At 33.3% G+C, this 14705-nt stretch overlaps 1 protein-coding gene across 3 annotated transcripts in view; it reads right to left on the bottom strand.

Moving 5' to 3' along the window:
- Window positions 1–14705, bottom strand: part of LOC130895972 (mitochondrial Rho GTPase) — a 46033-nt gene that overhangs the window by 30542 nt on the left and 786 nt on the right. For all 3 annotated transcript variants that reach the window (XM_057803666.1, XM_057803669.1, XM_057803667.1), the window contains exons 3-5: window positions 10068–10300; window positions 4687–4839; window positions 725–1053 (exon numbers count right to left, since the gene is read on the bottom strand). In XM_057803666.1, coding sequence (XP_057659649.1) covers window positions 725–1053; window positions 4687–4839; window positions 10068–10300 — 715 coding nt within the window. The remainder of the gene's footprint in view (window positions 1–724; window positions 1054–4686; window positions 4840–10067; window positions 10301–14705) is intronic.

The raw sequence follows: 14705 nt of genomic DNA on the forward strand, positions 1-14705 counted from the left end.
GTGAGTTGGGGGAGTAGAGGAATGGGAGGGAGGAGTGGTTGAGAGTTACTTTTCTAACAAGCGCTCAACGTAGGGACGTGTGGTTTCAGCAAGATGAAGCCACAGCATACACAGCACGAGGCCCAATTGATTTGTTACGACATTTCCCCGGCTGCCTAATTTCTCTCAAGGACCATTGCTCACTTGAAGAGTATGCTGCGAAGAGTGGAAGCGAACTTCCGAAATCGCCTAAATCAGTGTATACACAATGGAGTTCGCCATTTGACAGATGTCATTTTCAGCACTGAATGTAAAAAAACTTGGGACATTGTATTATCAAATAAAAAAAAATTAAAACAATATCTGAAATACTTTTATTTTTATTGACCTTTCAAATAAGTAAATTTCTAGGGCGCACAAAAAAGAATAAAAATTTTTTCTGAATAAAATGGGCTTAAATACGTGATTTCTGTTAAAAATGTTGTTAAATGAAGCATCATTTCGAGTCACGCGGTTTCGTTAGTTTTTCGAATTCAATCGTGATCGCACATCGCTACAGTATAAGTCTCGTGAAGGTCGTATTGTATTTAATTTCACAATTAAAACTTTATTAGACCACAATTTTTTTACCAAATACAATAAAACGCTACTGATACTTCAGTACCGTATTTTTTGTTTAGGTAAATTAAATATTTAGAAAAAGAAAAACAAAATTTATCTAAAATTGATGTATGTTATAACTTACCTAGGGAACAAGTATTCTTTGGACATATTTAGATTATCGTTGTATCCAAACTTTCTTAATACAGTCCACGTGGTTTCATTCCTGCCTCTCTGTATAAACAAACTATGTAAATATAAGAAACCGTTTAAAGTGACACAATTATGGCAAACTCCGTCTTCAGTATTTTTTCTTAGAACTGCTTTTACATCATCCAAAACTTGTGGCTGCAATGGGGCATTAAAACAACGACTTTGGAAGTTGTTCAGTTCGATGTCGTTGAGAAGACCATCGCAATCGATATCACATATTTTGAATATTCGTATTAAGGCATTTTTACAAGCATCTGACAGCTAAAACAAAGTAAAGATAAATACATACGGAGAGTACAAGGAAGGATGAGTAACTCTTAAGGGAGAAAACTTGGAGATGTTTCCAAGTGTTCAAAAACTTTTCAGAATGGTTCTAGTGCAAACAAAGGGTATGGCATGAAATATAACCTAAAAGAATTATTTTGGTACGTGCACCACCTAGAGTGATTTTATTTTGTATTTAATTAAATAATTCACTGGCCCAGATTTTCGTAACACAGACGAGACTTTTATTTTTAAAATGGAAATACCCGTCCAATAATAGAAAAAATATTTATAAAGCACTAACACGTACCACTTTTCAATATCTTAATTATCCCTTTTTACATTAGCAGGTAGGTAATTTTATAAAGGGGCGGTTAATATCGGTAAATTTTGTAGCGGAAAAAAATACCTGAACTATATTATTCAGAATAATAAACATAAAAATAACATTAAAAATTAGTATTAGTATTGAGTTTCATAGTAAGTGGTAAGATTTACCAGTAGCGATTGCGCCTTTATATCCGCAAAATATTGATATTGGAGACAACGTATCATCAGGAAGTTCCGAAGGACAATGCACCTATTTTTACTCCAAGTACCAGTTCCAGTAAGCCATATTTGATTGTTTAAAGTAAGTTGAATAAGTTAGTACGTGATTTGGGTTAGTCTGAACTTCTTGCTTCCCGTCTTAAGGAAGGGAACTTGTTAGCCAAAGAGACAAAACTTACGACTTTTAGAAATAGAATTGCTACATTTTCTGGATTCTACGGCATGGAAAATTCGTTGTGTGCGGGTACGGATATTGATGGTCTAATGAAGGAACTTTATATTGAGCATAATCCCAGTGAGTGGCGCCTATTTATTGACTCGTCTAAATACAGTTTAAAAGCAGTGTTATTACACAATAGAAATTTAAAACCGTCTATACCAATTGCTCATTCTGTGAATATGAAAGAAACTTAAGAAAATATTCGCTTGCTTTTAGACTAAATCAACAACAAGTATAAGTGGCAGATATGTGGGAATCTGAAGGTGATTGGGTCTTCAAGGAGAGTTTACGAAACATTACTATTTTCTTTGTCTATGGGACAGTCGGGCAGTAGATCAATACTATGTAAAAAAATTGGCAAGCAAGAAGTTTCAAGCGAGATCCCAAAATGTTAAGTTTGTACCCTTTGTAGAGTCCAAAAATGTTCTTCTGTCCCCCCTTCACATTAAACTTGGATTGATGAAAAACTTTGTAAAGGCTATGGATAAAAAGAGTATTTCTATTGGGCCACAAATAAGAAAATTGCTGGACGATGACCAGATAACGTAAAAACTATTGCAGTTGCAGATCTGAGACCCATTTTATTCAAATTTTCAGGTCAAAATACGTATTAATCATACAAATTTACATGACAATTTCACACCCGAGACATTCAATATGGCTTCCTATTATTGATGGAATCCGGGCGTAATCTATCGCTCACTATAACTCGCTTACGAAGCGTTTTTGGAGTGTTACCTATAGTATCATTTTCCGAAAGATTGGAGTGCTATTCCGAATCACCCTGTATAAGGAGTTTTGTAGCGCAGTTAAGTTCAGCATATAATAAATAGTCGTAGTGAACAGAAATAATTAGCAAAGTAATTTAAGTAAATTATTCAAGTTAGTTAAGTGATAGTGATAAGTGGATTATTAAACATTAGTTAAGTGTGGTATATAGTATTTAAATACATACAATGTTTATTCGCTAGCGTTCAATCGTTAGCTTATAACATATCAAAGATGGTGTATAAATTTGAACAAGATCGGTCTAATAGATTTTGGAATATCTTAGTCACCGTTTCGAGACAAACGTGTTTGAAAGTTCGCGCATGTGATTTACACTAAAACTTTCATCATATAGTACGCTTCGCAACTGCCACAGCAAAACTGAACTAACCGACGCTTCACGGCGTCTTAGTCAATATTCTAAAGCGTCTGTCAACGGTCTCGACTCTCCTTTACTTGGGCCTAATTCACAAAAGGTTCAGGTAGCAATTAGATTTAGGGATATCAATACAATATCAGCGCCGTTCGGCTTTAGGATCGCGCTCCGTATACCTGCTCCGTACCAGGGCCGTAACTTGTGAACCACTTCGAATATCGAAATATTCTTTGGCACACATTTTCTACACATGTTGTAGATGCTAACCCCGCTTATTCCACTCAGCCGCTTTCGCTTTTTCGCACCGTTTAGTAACCATTGGTGCCTCACTTAGCAGTTATTAGGCAGTAATAAATGTTTTAACATAATAATTTCCTATTTTAAATTATTTAAATTTAAAACCATTGCAAGAATGTAACTCAGATACAACCTCTTCTGTGTAAATTTACTAACATCCAGATGGGAACCATTAGGATCTGTTAATTATCTGGTTGGGTGATACAAAGCTAACTTAAAGATTATTTTATTCAGTTAGATTTATGGTACGCGATCCTAATGGGGACCCACATCATAGTTTAACTCCAAGTGTTCCTTAGACACTTGAAGTTCCATTAAAGTACAATATGATTTTAGTATTTAAAAGCGGTCTGTAAACAGATACGAGGTCTTTAATAGTCTAATATTCGTCGAGAATGGTCGTCGGATTATTGAAACCAAGTTTAACTAATTATTTTATTGTTTAATATATAGTTTAAACCAAAGTAGTTCTAATACAAACAATATGGTCAACCATCATTGGTGAGCCCAAAGATACATTACAACAGTAGAGTTTACGCTTTTATTAACGTTGCTTTTTCCAACTTTGTTCTTCTTGATGTATTTTCATGTATAGTTTATTTTTATTATAGTTTTAAATCAAGGAAGTTGTTTTAATCGTTGTTTCGCTTTGTTATACGACTCCGTACCTTAAGCTTCGTATGTAACACTAGCAGCAAATACCCACGTTACCAACCAAGAAGGAAAGTAAAATCTGTTCAACTAGCTTCAGCATATTTGTCATCACCATACCGACCCCTTGCGTATTTTATTTTTTTTCAATGACGCTGTTTAGAGCAAGTGGAGCATACCACTATAAAAAACTGGCGCCTGATTCAATCTGAAACCTGAGCTTTGGCGTCAAACTGTCACGTAGCGACGAAAGAGCGTTACAAATTAGGAAAAACTTCGGACGTCGCTGGCTTAAAAGCAATCCAAAAATTTGGCGGATGCAGAAGATGTATATAGTATTAGTCCTATCCAGCAATTATGTTTATCAGAATATTTTTCTTCCATCTACTTAGATCCAATATTTTTGCCACCCAGTCAAAGAGGTTTATCTCACCTATAAAGGTTTTATCTTGTCTGCAGCTATATACTCGGATCCATGCATTCTTGTTTTCTTCTTCATCCACCAGGTGACTAAAGGTCACGGATGAGTCTCTATGCCAACGAATCCAGAGCAGTTCTACTGTGTATCAACTATTTTCCCATAAAGACAAATCATTTAAATCAGTTTTCTTTGAAAATATTAGACTGAGCCATATCTGCTAATTAAATTAGAATTTACGGAATAATAATTTTTCAGACAATTTCTTCCATATCTAAATTTACCAAGTTAAATTAATATAAACTAAAAGGTGATTATATCATATTTAAATATATATTTCAGTTTACTTACATCAGCTTTTTCCACAGAATAAATTGGAGCAGTTGGATGAAGTACAGCCTTTTGTGCATAATAAAACATCTCCGAAATATTTTTCAAAGTTTTGGCAGAGCATTCTATACATGTTTCGATTTCTGAAAAGTCTTCCATTATTTCAAAGATACCCTGAAACAAAATAGTGTAATAGATGTTAATAAACTAAAATATTAGATAGCGCAACGAGCTTTGCGCATAATTTTCCATTTAAAATTATTTAAATTTAAAAACATTGCACAAATTAGTCCAGACAGTGATAAATCTCTTGTGTGTAAATTAACACACCCCCGGTGCGAACCATTGTGATCTGTTAGTCATTTAGTTGAAGGTCACAAAAACGTTCCTTATTTTTACCCTACGTATCCTCTAGAATTACCAAATTTTTGTCTTATATTAATGTGACTGTGGATAATCATAAATTTAGCTACTTAAATTGAAGGTTTATTGTATTCATTTATATTTATGGTACACGATCCTATTAGGAACCCACATCACAGATGATTGATGATGATACTTTCTTTAATTTACAGTTGAATTTTCGTTTTTGAAAATGCCTGCAATTAAACGTACAAACTTGAGTCGCAGAACTCGCAATGCTGCGAGTTAAAGATATTCAAGAGCAAGTCAATCTGACGAATAACGCGAAGCGCGGAATGAAGTTGAACAGAATCGATGGAATCGAAAGCAACAACATAGAAATATCGCGTTTAACCCCTATCGAGCTGCATTCAATTATAACGTAGAAATTGAATACAGTTCACAGAAAATCGTTGCTATTGGACCAATGAACGTTGTATACCAATATTACAAAACATTTATGTTTAAAAATGAAGCTCATTGATTGTATTGAGCGAACGGTCAAGTCAAATTGACGCCATTGGTACCGCCACTAGAACCATTACATTTATTGGTTTTCGGAAATGGGCCAGATTCTAAAAATTTCTTAACTCATATCCAGCAATGCAATAATTGTTTTCAAATGAGGTCATTTAGTGCAACAAAAGTTATTCAAGAAAATTTTATACCAACATTCATCATTCAGAGTCAAATACGAGGATATATTGAAAAATTCTTAGCCTATTATAGAACCAAACAAAATTTCAATGTCATAGTAGACCTTCAAAAAAAATTTTTCTTCTTGCTCTGCAAACCAGACCTCCATAGTTTTTATTACCTCCTCGTTGGAGGAAAATTTACGACCTTTTAAACTTTTTTTCAGTTGAGGAAAGAGATGATAGTCGACGGAGCCAAATCTGGTGAATAAAGGGGGGTGTTCTAGTAATTCAAACTCTAAATCACGAATTTTTTGAATGGCAACATGAGATTTGTGTGCAGGGGCATTGTCCTGCAAAAAGAAAATAACTTTGGATAGCTTTCCGCGTCTTTTCTCTTTAATTTTTCCCCGTAGAGTAGTCAGTAATATCGAATAGTTATCTCCAGTTATTGTTCTACCATTATCCAAAAAATTAATCATAATTATACCATGGCAATCCCAAAAAAACTGAAACAAAAACTTTTCCTGCAGATTTTTGGACACAAACCTTCTTAGGTCTTGGAGAACCAGAATGTCGCCATTCCATCGATTGTTGCTTTGTTTCTGGATCGTAGAAATGTACTTAAGTCTCATCCACAGTAACAATTCGGTTTAAGAAGTCTACATCGTTTTCAAATCGAGCATAGATCTAACGCGATACTTCTACCCTTGCACGCTTTTGGTCAACATTCAAACATTTGGGGATCTATTTTGCAGCAATTTTTCTCATGTTCAAATTGACGTGAACTATATGATGAACGCGCTCGTATGAAAGATTCAGTGCTCCTGATATCCGTTTTAGCCCAATTCGACGGTCTGATAAAATCATGTCATGAACTGCATCAATATTTTCGGTGACTGACACAGAAACTGGCCTTACCAATCGGTCATCATCTTCAATGGAAAATTACCCCTTTTGAAGCTTGAAGTTTCAATTTTTCACGGTCGCATACGAAGGACATTGATCACCAAGAGTATTAATCATATCTTCTTAAATCTGCTTACCTCTCAACCCTTTTAAATACAGGTACTTGATGATGGCTCGATACTCCAATTTTTCGATTTTCACAATTTCGGTGGTTATCTTTTTTCTTTTAATTTATTGCGTAACTCTGTTTTACTTTTTTGACGGCAAACTTTACACTGACACTTCTAATAAGTTATTGTTCGTTGCTATGATAACATATTTTGTTTATGCATGGTACTGGTCTAGGCTAACTAGATATCAATACATCCTCGTATATCATTTCACATTTTCCTTATTGTCAACGCCGAATTGTGCCCACAGCGTTGTACACAACCAATTGTGGAACAACTCCAAACATTTTTTATCAGCATAACGAATTGGTTACATTATTCACGATCGCTTTGGACTGCATGCCGTCTGATAATAACAAATTTTCCACCAATATGCGGTGGATATGTACGTGAAAGTTGAAACTGAGCAATTGACATTTATCAGAATGAACCAAGCAAAACTGCGTTCTGAAGAATACATTTATCCACAGAATGACATCAATGCTGATGGAAATGCACAGAATGTAGGTAGAACAAACTATTTTCCCAGCAAAATTAGATTTTGAATAGAATTTCTCAAAATCTCAAAAAAATACAATTTTCTTAAATGTGGTATTTTTGGAATAACTTTTAAACGGCTTTACCGATATATTCCAAAACCAATGCGAATTCAATATTCATCGTTAAGACAGGACAGCGTCTGTCGGGTCAGCTAGTAAACAATAAATTTCTAGAAAAATGCTGCACTATTTTATTATAGTTATGTGAACTTCTTTATACCACAGTGTACACATACGTCCATAAAAAATCTAAACAAAATGTTCCTATTCCAACGAATCACATAAAACAATGTATATGGTAACAACTAGTTCGAAAAGATCAAAACACAATCAAATATTTTAAAGTGTGGATCAGAATTAAAAAGTTGTTATATTTGCACAGATACACATTTCTAAAATATTTTGAGGTATATAGGGTGTTCAGCCTAAGCATGACAACAAGAAGTAAAGTTTTTTTAAATAGGACACCCTGTATATTTGTTTACCATCGAATTTAGCGTAAAATTCTGCATCTAGCCCTGTTTTTCCCATAAATCGTGACGTTGCCAAGTTGGAGCGAAAAATATGAAGATTTGACGAACATTGGTGCACTATAAATGCTGCCTATATAGTAAACGTTATAGTATATATAGTATAGTAAACGTTATTAGTAAGAAGTAACTAAACTTGTTTAGTAAATACGAAGGTAAAGGATGGCTAAAATGTCTGAACAGAGTAGAAGTTTCGTTTGGGGTTTGGGGTGTTTTTTAAATAAGCATTAATTTAGGAAATTTCAATTAGCAAAAACTTTTTTTTAAATGGAACATCCACTATATTATTTTACCATCTTATAAAACTATTTTATCCCTTCAAATTTTATCCAATAATGTACACTCTAAAATTGACTGTTTTTAAGAAAATTTCATTTTTAGTTTATGATTTAAAAATATTCACCTTTTTAACAAGTAAACACTGAAAGTGACGTTTAAAATACTTCTAGTTTTTATGACTAAATCAAACCAGTAATTTTATACCTTTAAAAATTGTGATAAAATAGATAGGGTATATAATACTCGGCTTTGATGGAACCCGTTGTCAACGTACTCCAAACTGTAGCTTTGGACGTGGTCAAAGCCTCGGAATAATAATTAAAAACCACCGTGAAAATCCGAAAAACATGACAGACGAAATTATAAAGGAAGCTGCTGTTGTTGCAGAGAAAGTCGGACCGGAAGAGGACGTTACATGAATGCCACGTATTACAGGGAAGCAACGTCATATAAGCAATCATCCAGCAGAAAGCCCTTCAGAATACTGAAAGAGTAATACTATACTTGGATTCAATTATCACCTCCCTTGAAGTACGTTTTGCTGAAGAAAACACGGGATCATTCGCATTATCTAAGTTACACCCAGCGCAGATGCAAAAGATGACAACTGAAAATCTGAAACAATCTTGTGAATCTATTGCCGAGTTTTATGATTTACCGAACATAAAGAATGAAATCGAACTTGAGTAGCAGTTGTGGCACGATAGGCTTGATCTGACAAATCTAATAGTTGCTGATGTACAAAAAGAAAAAAATTCCTTCTTTCCCGAAACGGAAAAAGCATTAAAAATTTTGATCGCTTTACCATACTCGACCTGTACAGTAGAGCGATCTTTTAGCAGCCTCAGAAGACTAAAAACATGGCTAAGAAGCACCATGGTAGAAGATCGCCTTAATGGTTTGGCCGTGATGATTGTACACAGAGCTATAATAAATAAAAGCCTAAATAATTTTAATGATAAATTGGTTGAAAGTTTTAGAAAAAAAAACCCGCACGTTATGTTTTAATTAAATATAATTTTTCTTAAAATGAATAATTATTACTGTGTTTAAAAGTTTGATTTAGTTATTGTGCTATCGAGGGCTTGTGAAGTTTTATACATTGATATTGATATTAGAACCGTTCTTATTACAATCGTCATCGAGGCAAAGACTTCCAAAGTGTAACTCTTCATGCTCTCAACTATACTCGGCGTACATATTTTTTATCCTCCATAATATGCCCCCCTTAGTCATAAGCTGGCGACGCCCTTGTTTCTTCACATAGTTTTCTTCTATTGCTTCCAATTTCTGCTCCATGTGTTTTCTTCTTTTGGCTTTCTACTTTTGCCTGTTTTATTGCTTCATCATATATTCTTTTGTTGTTATCTTTATTTTGATTTATTAGTCTGAGACTTGCCTGGTTTCTCTTTTCTAGCCTCAATCTGCATTGTTTGAACTGTCTTATGTTTTTTCCCAGCCGTATCCTTGTCCAGTTTCTTCTGCCAGGCTAGGCATTTAATATCTTTCCTTGTTTTTTTTTGTGTCTGTGTTGATTATTATGTTGTCTGGGTCGTTGTGTTCCGTACAGCGCGACACTCAATTCGAGTTATTTTTCACAATACTGAGGCGTGCTTAAAAATTTTTGCAAACGCATTCTGTTTACTATATGAGGCCAAGATCTTATGGACCACACTACGTAATAGTAAGTAAGCTAACTAACAAATTCATTAAAAACCTTTTTTTTAATCATTACTTTATTATGAACCTACTAGCTTCCCTATCACTTGAAGAATTTTATAAAAAAAAAACTTTAAAAATACATTCAAACAAATAATAATTCAAAATTTTAATCTGATTTTCCAAAAAATTTTTATTTATTTTATTTTATTTTATACTACCTAAAGTATAATTTTTATTTATGCATAAAAATTGAAAAAAATATATTAATAAACTTACATCAATTGTGGAGTACTCTACTAAGTCAATCTTGTTGCCAACTAATACAACAGGACATGAAGAATCTGGGTGATTTTGTCTTATCAAGGGCATCCAATATGATGTAATCCTTTCAATGGAATCATCATCGTCGACAGCATAAACGATACATACGACGCTCGCTCTTCTGATTTGTTCATTCAATTCAGACTCTCCCTGCTCGGCAGAACAATAGTCCACAATATTGGTTGGAACTGAAAAACGCCAATTAATAATAACATAACTTTAGCTTGACGTTAATTCTATGAAATACAAGGGGTGCTACTAAGTTTTGAGATAGGTCAACTCTGATATGAATATTACACATCTGCCATTGACATTATAAAGTTTGACATTTTTAATGGTGAACGTACTCAGAACGTGTTGTCCTGCGAGTGTACAGATATTATGACTTTCGACATGGATTAAACCAACAACAGTGTGCCAATCAACTTGTTTCAACTTTTGACGATGAGATACCATCTGTAGCCATCGTATTTTGTTGATTTTTTGAACTCAATCGTGTTCCTACTTCGCTAAGGATGAATTTCGTGAAGGTCATCCAAAACCGGTATTGAGGAATACTTGAGCATTAGTTCCACTTCATATTGCATGAATATTTAGCTTTCAAAAATATTTGTTCGAGTTGGCTACCAGATAATTTGACAATTGCTCGAAAATAAGCTCTTGTCGATTGTTGCAAAGGAATGCTGAGAAAATTCAATCCCGGTACTTCAAAAGATGTCTATGAGATCGCGACATGGATCTATGGATTTATGGTTTAGAAGATATGTAGATTATTACATCGTTGTACCGGGTGTCCCAATAAGAATGGCTCACGGCCATATCTTGGGAACCGTTTATAGTACAGTTTCGGGAAAAAAAACTTATATCAAAAGTGACCTCGAGAAAAACCTGGAAATTATTTACAGAGTTGTAGGTCCACCTAACCATAAAATAAAAAATGAATAATTTACAAATTTTATCCAATTAAGATGTATTCAAACTATAATTATCGTATTCTTCAAGAAATTCAGCATATATTTGATTTTACAAGTTTGAGTCTATCTCTTCAAATAAGAGGTGTGGGGAAGCGGGAACTTTATTATGAAAAAACACCTGTAAGTCCAGTTCTACTTAACCTATCTTAGTCTTTTTGAAGAGAGCTTCTTTCTACCAATGTAAGAGTTATAATTTCGAAACAACCTAATGAGTAAAGTATACGCTAGAGGGCGCTATTTATTTATTTTTTTTGTAAATCTAGCTATCCTTTAAAAATGTTAAATGGAAACATGCAGTTTTAATTAAGGAATATAAAAGTAGACCAAACTAGCAACAGAATAGCGAAAACCGCATGTCGATATCTTTTTCGTATTATTATGTCAATATTATGCTGTCACCGGGAAACTGCGTTATGGAAGTTAAAATGGAAATATATAAAAACAAGTAGTGGGCCATGAGAAAAACAAAACAAAAAGATATGTCTTGTGTCAAATTAATAAACCTAGTAATTTGTTCATTTACCTGCGATTTGTGTGCATTAAATTCGATATAAAATTTACTTAAAAGTTACTTCTAAGATGATTCTTACAAACGAAGAAGCATTTGATATGATAGGCATTTACTTTGAATGTATGAGAAATGCAACTGTTGTGGCTAGGGTATATGCCGTACAATATCCTCAAAGACGTCATCCCGGTAGCAGAGTTTTTCGTCGACTCATACACCGTTTAAGAACGACTGGAAATGTAAATCTTCCTTTATTTAGAAGACACGGCAGAAGTCGTTCAGAGGATAACACAATAAATGTTCTGGAATATGTGCAATTTAACCCGCATTTAAGAATAAGAGCAATAAGTAGAGACTTGGGAATAAGCAGAACCACCGTTCTACGTATTTTGATAAGACACAGGTAAATTATGATGTAAAAAGATGTTTCTTAAACAAAATATACCCGCATAATATTATTTGTGGGCATGGTTATATGTAACATAATAATTTATTTATCATTCCGGAAAAATATTTAATAGGACATTACATTTCTTTTAGATTTCATCCATATCATATAGTACTGCATCAACAATTGGTTGATCGTGATTAAGACATAAGGTTGGATTATTGCAACTGGTTACTACATCTGGTATATGACGACCCTCAATTACTGTCACGTATTTTGTGGTCAGACGAAGCTACATTTAGTAGTGATGGTACGGTTAACCGGCATAATATGCACTATTGGTCACAGAATAATCCTGGTGACAGCATAAGTAATATTGTCATAATAATTGGAACTATTATTAATAGAACAAGCAAAGACAATTTTGGGGAGTCAAAAAATGTTAAAATCCGTTCAGTCAACCCGAAGTAATTTATGTTTAAAGGAAAATGCTTAAAATTTACATTTCTTAAGATATCTCGTAAAACGAAAAAGATATCGACATGCAGTTTTTCGATATTCTGTTGCTAGTTTGGTCTACTTTTATATTCCTTAATTAAAACTGCATTTTTCCATTAAACATTTTTCAAGGATAGCTAGATTTAAAAATAAATAAATAAATAGCGCCCTCTAGCGTATACTTTACTCATTAGGTTGTTTCGAAATTATAACTTACATCGGTAGAAAGAAGCTCTCTTCAAAAAGACTAAGATAGGTTAAGTAGAACTGGACTTACAGGCGTTTTTTCATAATAAAGTTCCCGCTTCCCCACACCTCTTATTTGAAGAGATAGACTCAAACTTGTAAAATCAAATATATGTTGAATTTCTTGAAGAATACGATAATTATAGTTTAAAAACATCTTAATTGGGTAAAATTTGTAAATTATTCATTTTTTATTTTTTGGTTAGGTGGACCTACAACTCTGTAAATAATTTCCAGGTTTTTCTCGAGGTCACTTTTGATATAAGTTTTTTTTTCCCGAAACTGTACTATAAACGGTAGATATGGCCGTGAGCCATTCTTATTGGGACACCCGGTACATGCCAAGGAAACCGTTCACGAAAAAAGAGACATTCTGAAGAAAATTATCATAAATTGTAATTATTTATTTACTTAATACCTCACAGGAGGTATTGAAATATAATCAGACATACAACAAGCAACAAATATACATACTATCGAAGATCATATTACTGGCATAAGGAAAAACTTGAAGGGAGATTAAATAATTATTTTTCATCTCGTAGATCATAATTACCACATCGTATTTAAAGTTTAAATATGGTAGAATTTATCTTTAGTGAATATGTCGATATGCATTTGATGTATGGTTTGACTTCTGGTAATTCATCAGAAGCCAAAAGGTCATTACTGAACGCTTTCCGGACAAATTTAAACAATTATTCAAGCAAAGAATCAACATCCATTTTATGTTAATGTAATAATAATAATAATTTGTAATAAATATTTTTTTTATTAAACCTGAATTATCAGAGATACTTAGAATTTTTTCAAAATGATCTCCCACTCATGTTTATGATATTTCTCTAAACATTCACAAATAATATAGAAGTGCAAGGTGCCTACTTTGAACATTTATTATAGTCTAATACACTGTATTAGAAAGTACACATCCTACACAGCATTTGTTTCAAGATTGAAGACGCCACATTGTTTAATATTTGTTTGGAAGCCATTAATAGTGAAAGTTTTCAGTGAATTTGAAAACATGGAATAAATTGGTCATCATTATGTGGTACAATATTTTTATTTGAAAGGCATTAGCCCAACCAATATAAATGTTAAACTAAATTGTACTCTGGGTGAGACTGTTCCTTTGTTATCAAGAGAGAAATATTGTGTAGCAGAGTTTAGACAATGTCGTACGACCAATGGAACAAAAACAGCGTTGTGAAGATGTTTCCTTCAAGTGTGGCAATGTTTCACAGAAATTTGTGTGCTGTTTCTTAACCATAGATGAAATGTGGGTTCATCACTTCATACCCAAAACAAAAGAGTAATTAAAACAATGGACTGAAAAGGGAGAACAGGCTTCAAAGAAGGCAAAGACCATTCCATATGCAAGCAAGGTCATGGTGTCAGTTTTTTGGAATGCGCATGGGATAATTTTCAATGACTATCTAGAAAAAGCAAAAACTATCTACGACGAATATTATGTGGACTTATTGCAACGTTTGAGCAAAGAGATAAAGCCAAAAGGCCACATTTGGTTAAGAAGAAAGTGTTGTTTCATCAAGACAATGCACCAGCCCACACATTAACATTAAAATTAATAAGAGACGCAATGTTTTGAGGAAAAATAAATCATTTCATCAATTCCACTCAATTTTTACAACTATATATATTTAGACAATTTTTGTGAATTTAATTTGTTTCTGTTATTAATACTGAAATCAATTTTGCCAACGTATTTAATATATGTAAATCTACCTTTCATCATTATCTTTTATTTTCAAAATTTGAGTTTCTGTTTATATGCAATAAGGAGGAAACTTGCCTTCAAACTTCAAAATATTGGAAATAATTTCATGTCAACAAAGATAGTTTATAACAGAAAATCAACACCATGATATTAAGTGCCTAAAGTTTGTTTGATTTATAAATATTGTGATAATAATTACATCATAGTTATTTTTATATACATAATAATCAGTCAAATT

This window comes from Diorhabda carinulata, chromosome 6 (assembly GCF_026250575.1).
Source record: "Diorhabda carinulata isolate Delta chromosome 6, icDioCari1.1, whole genome shotgun sequence".
NCBI lineage: Eukaryota > Metazoa > Arthropoda > Insecta > Coleoptera > Chrysomelidae > Diorhabda > Diorhabda carinulata.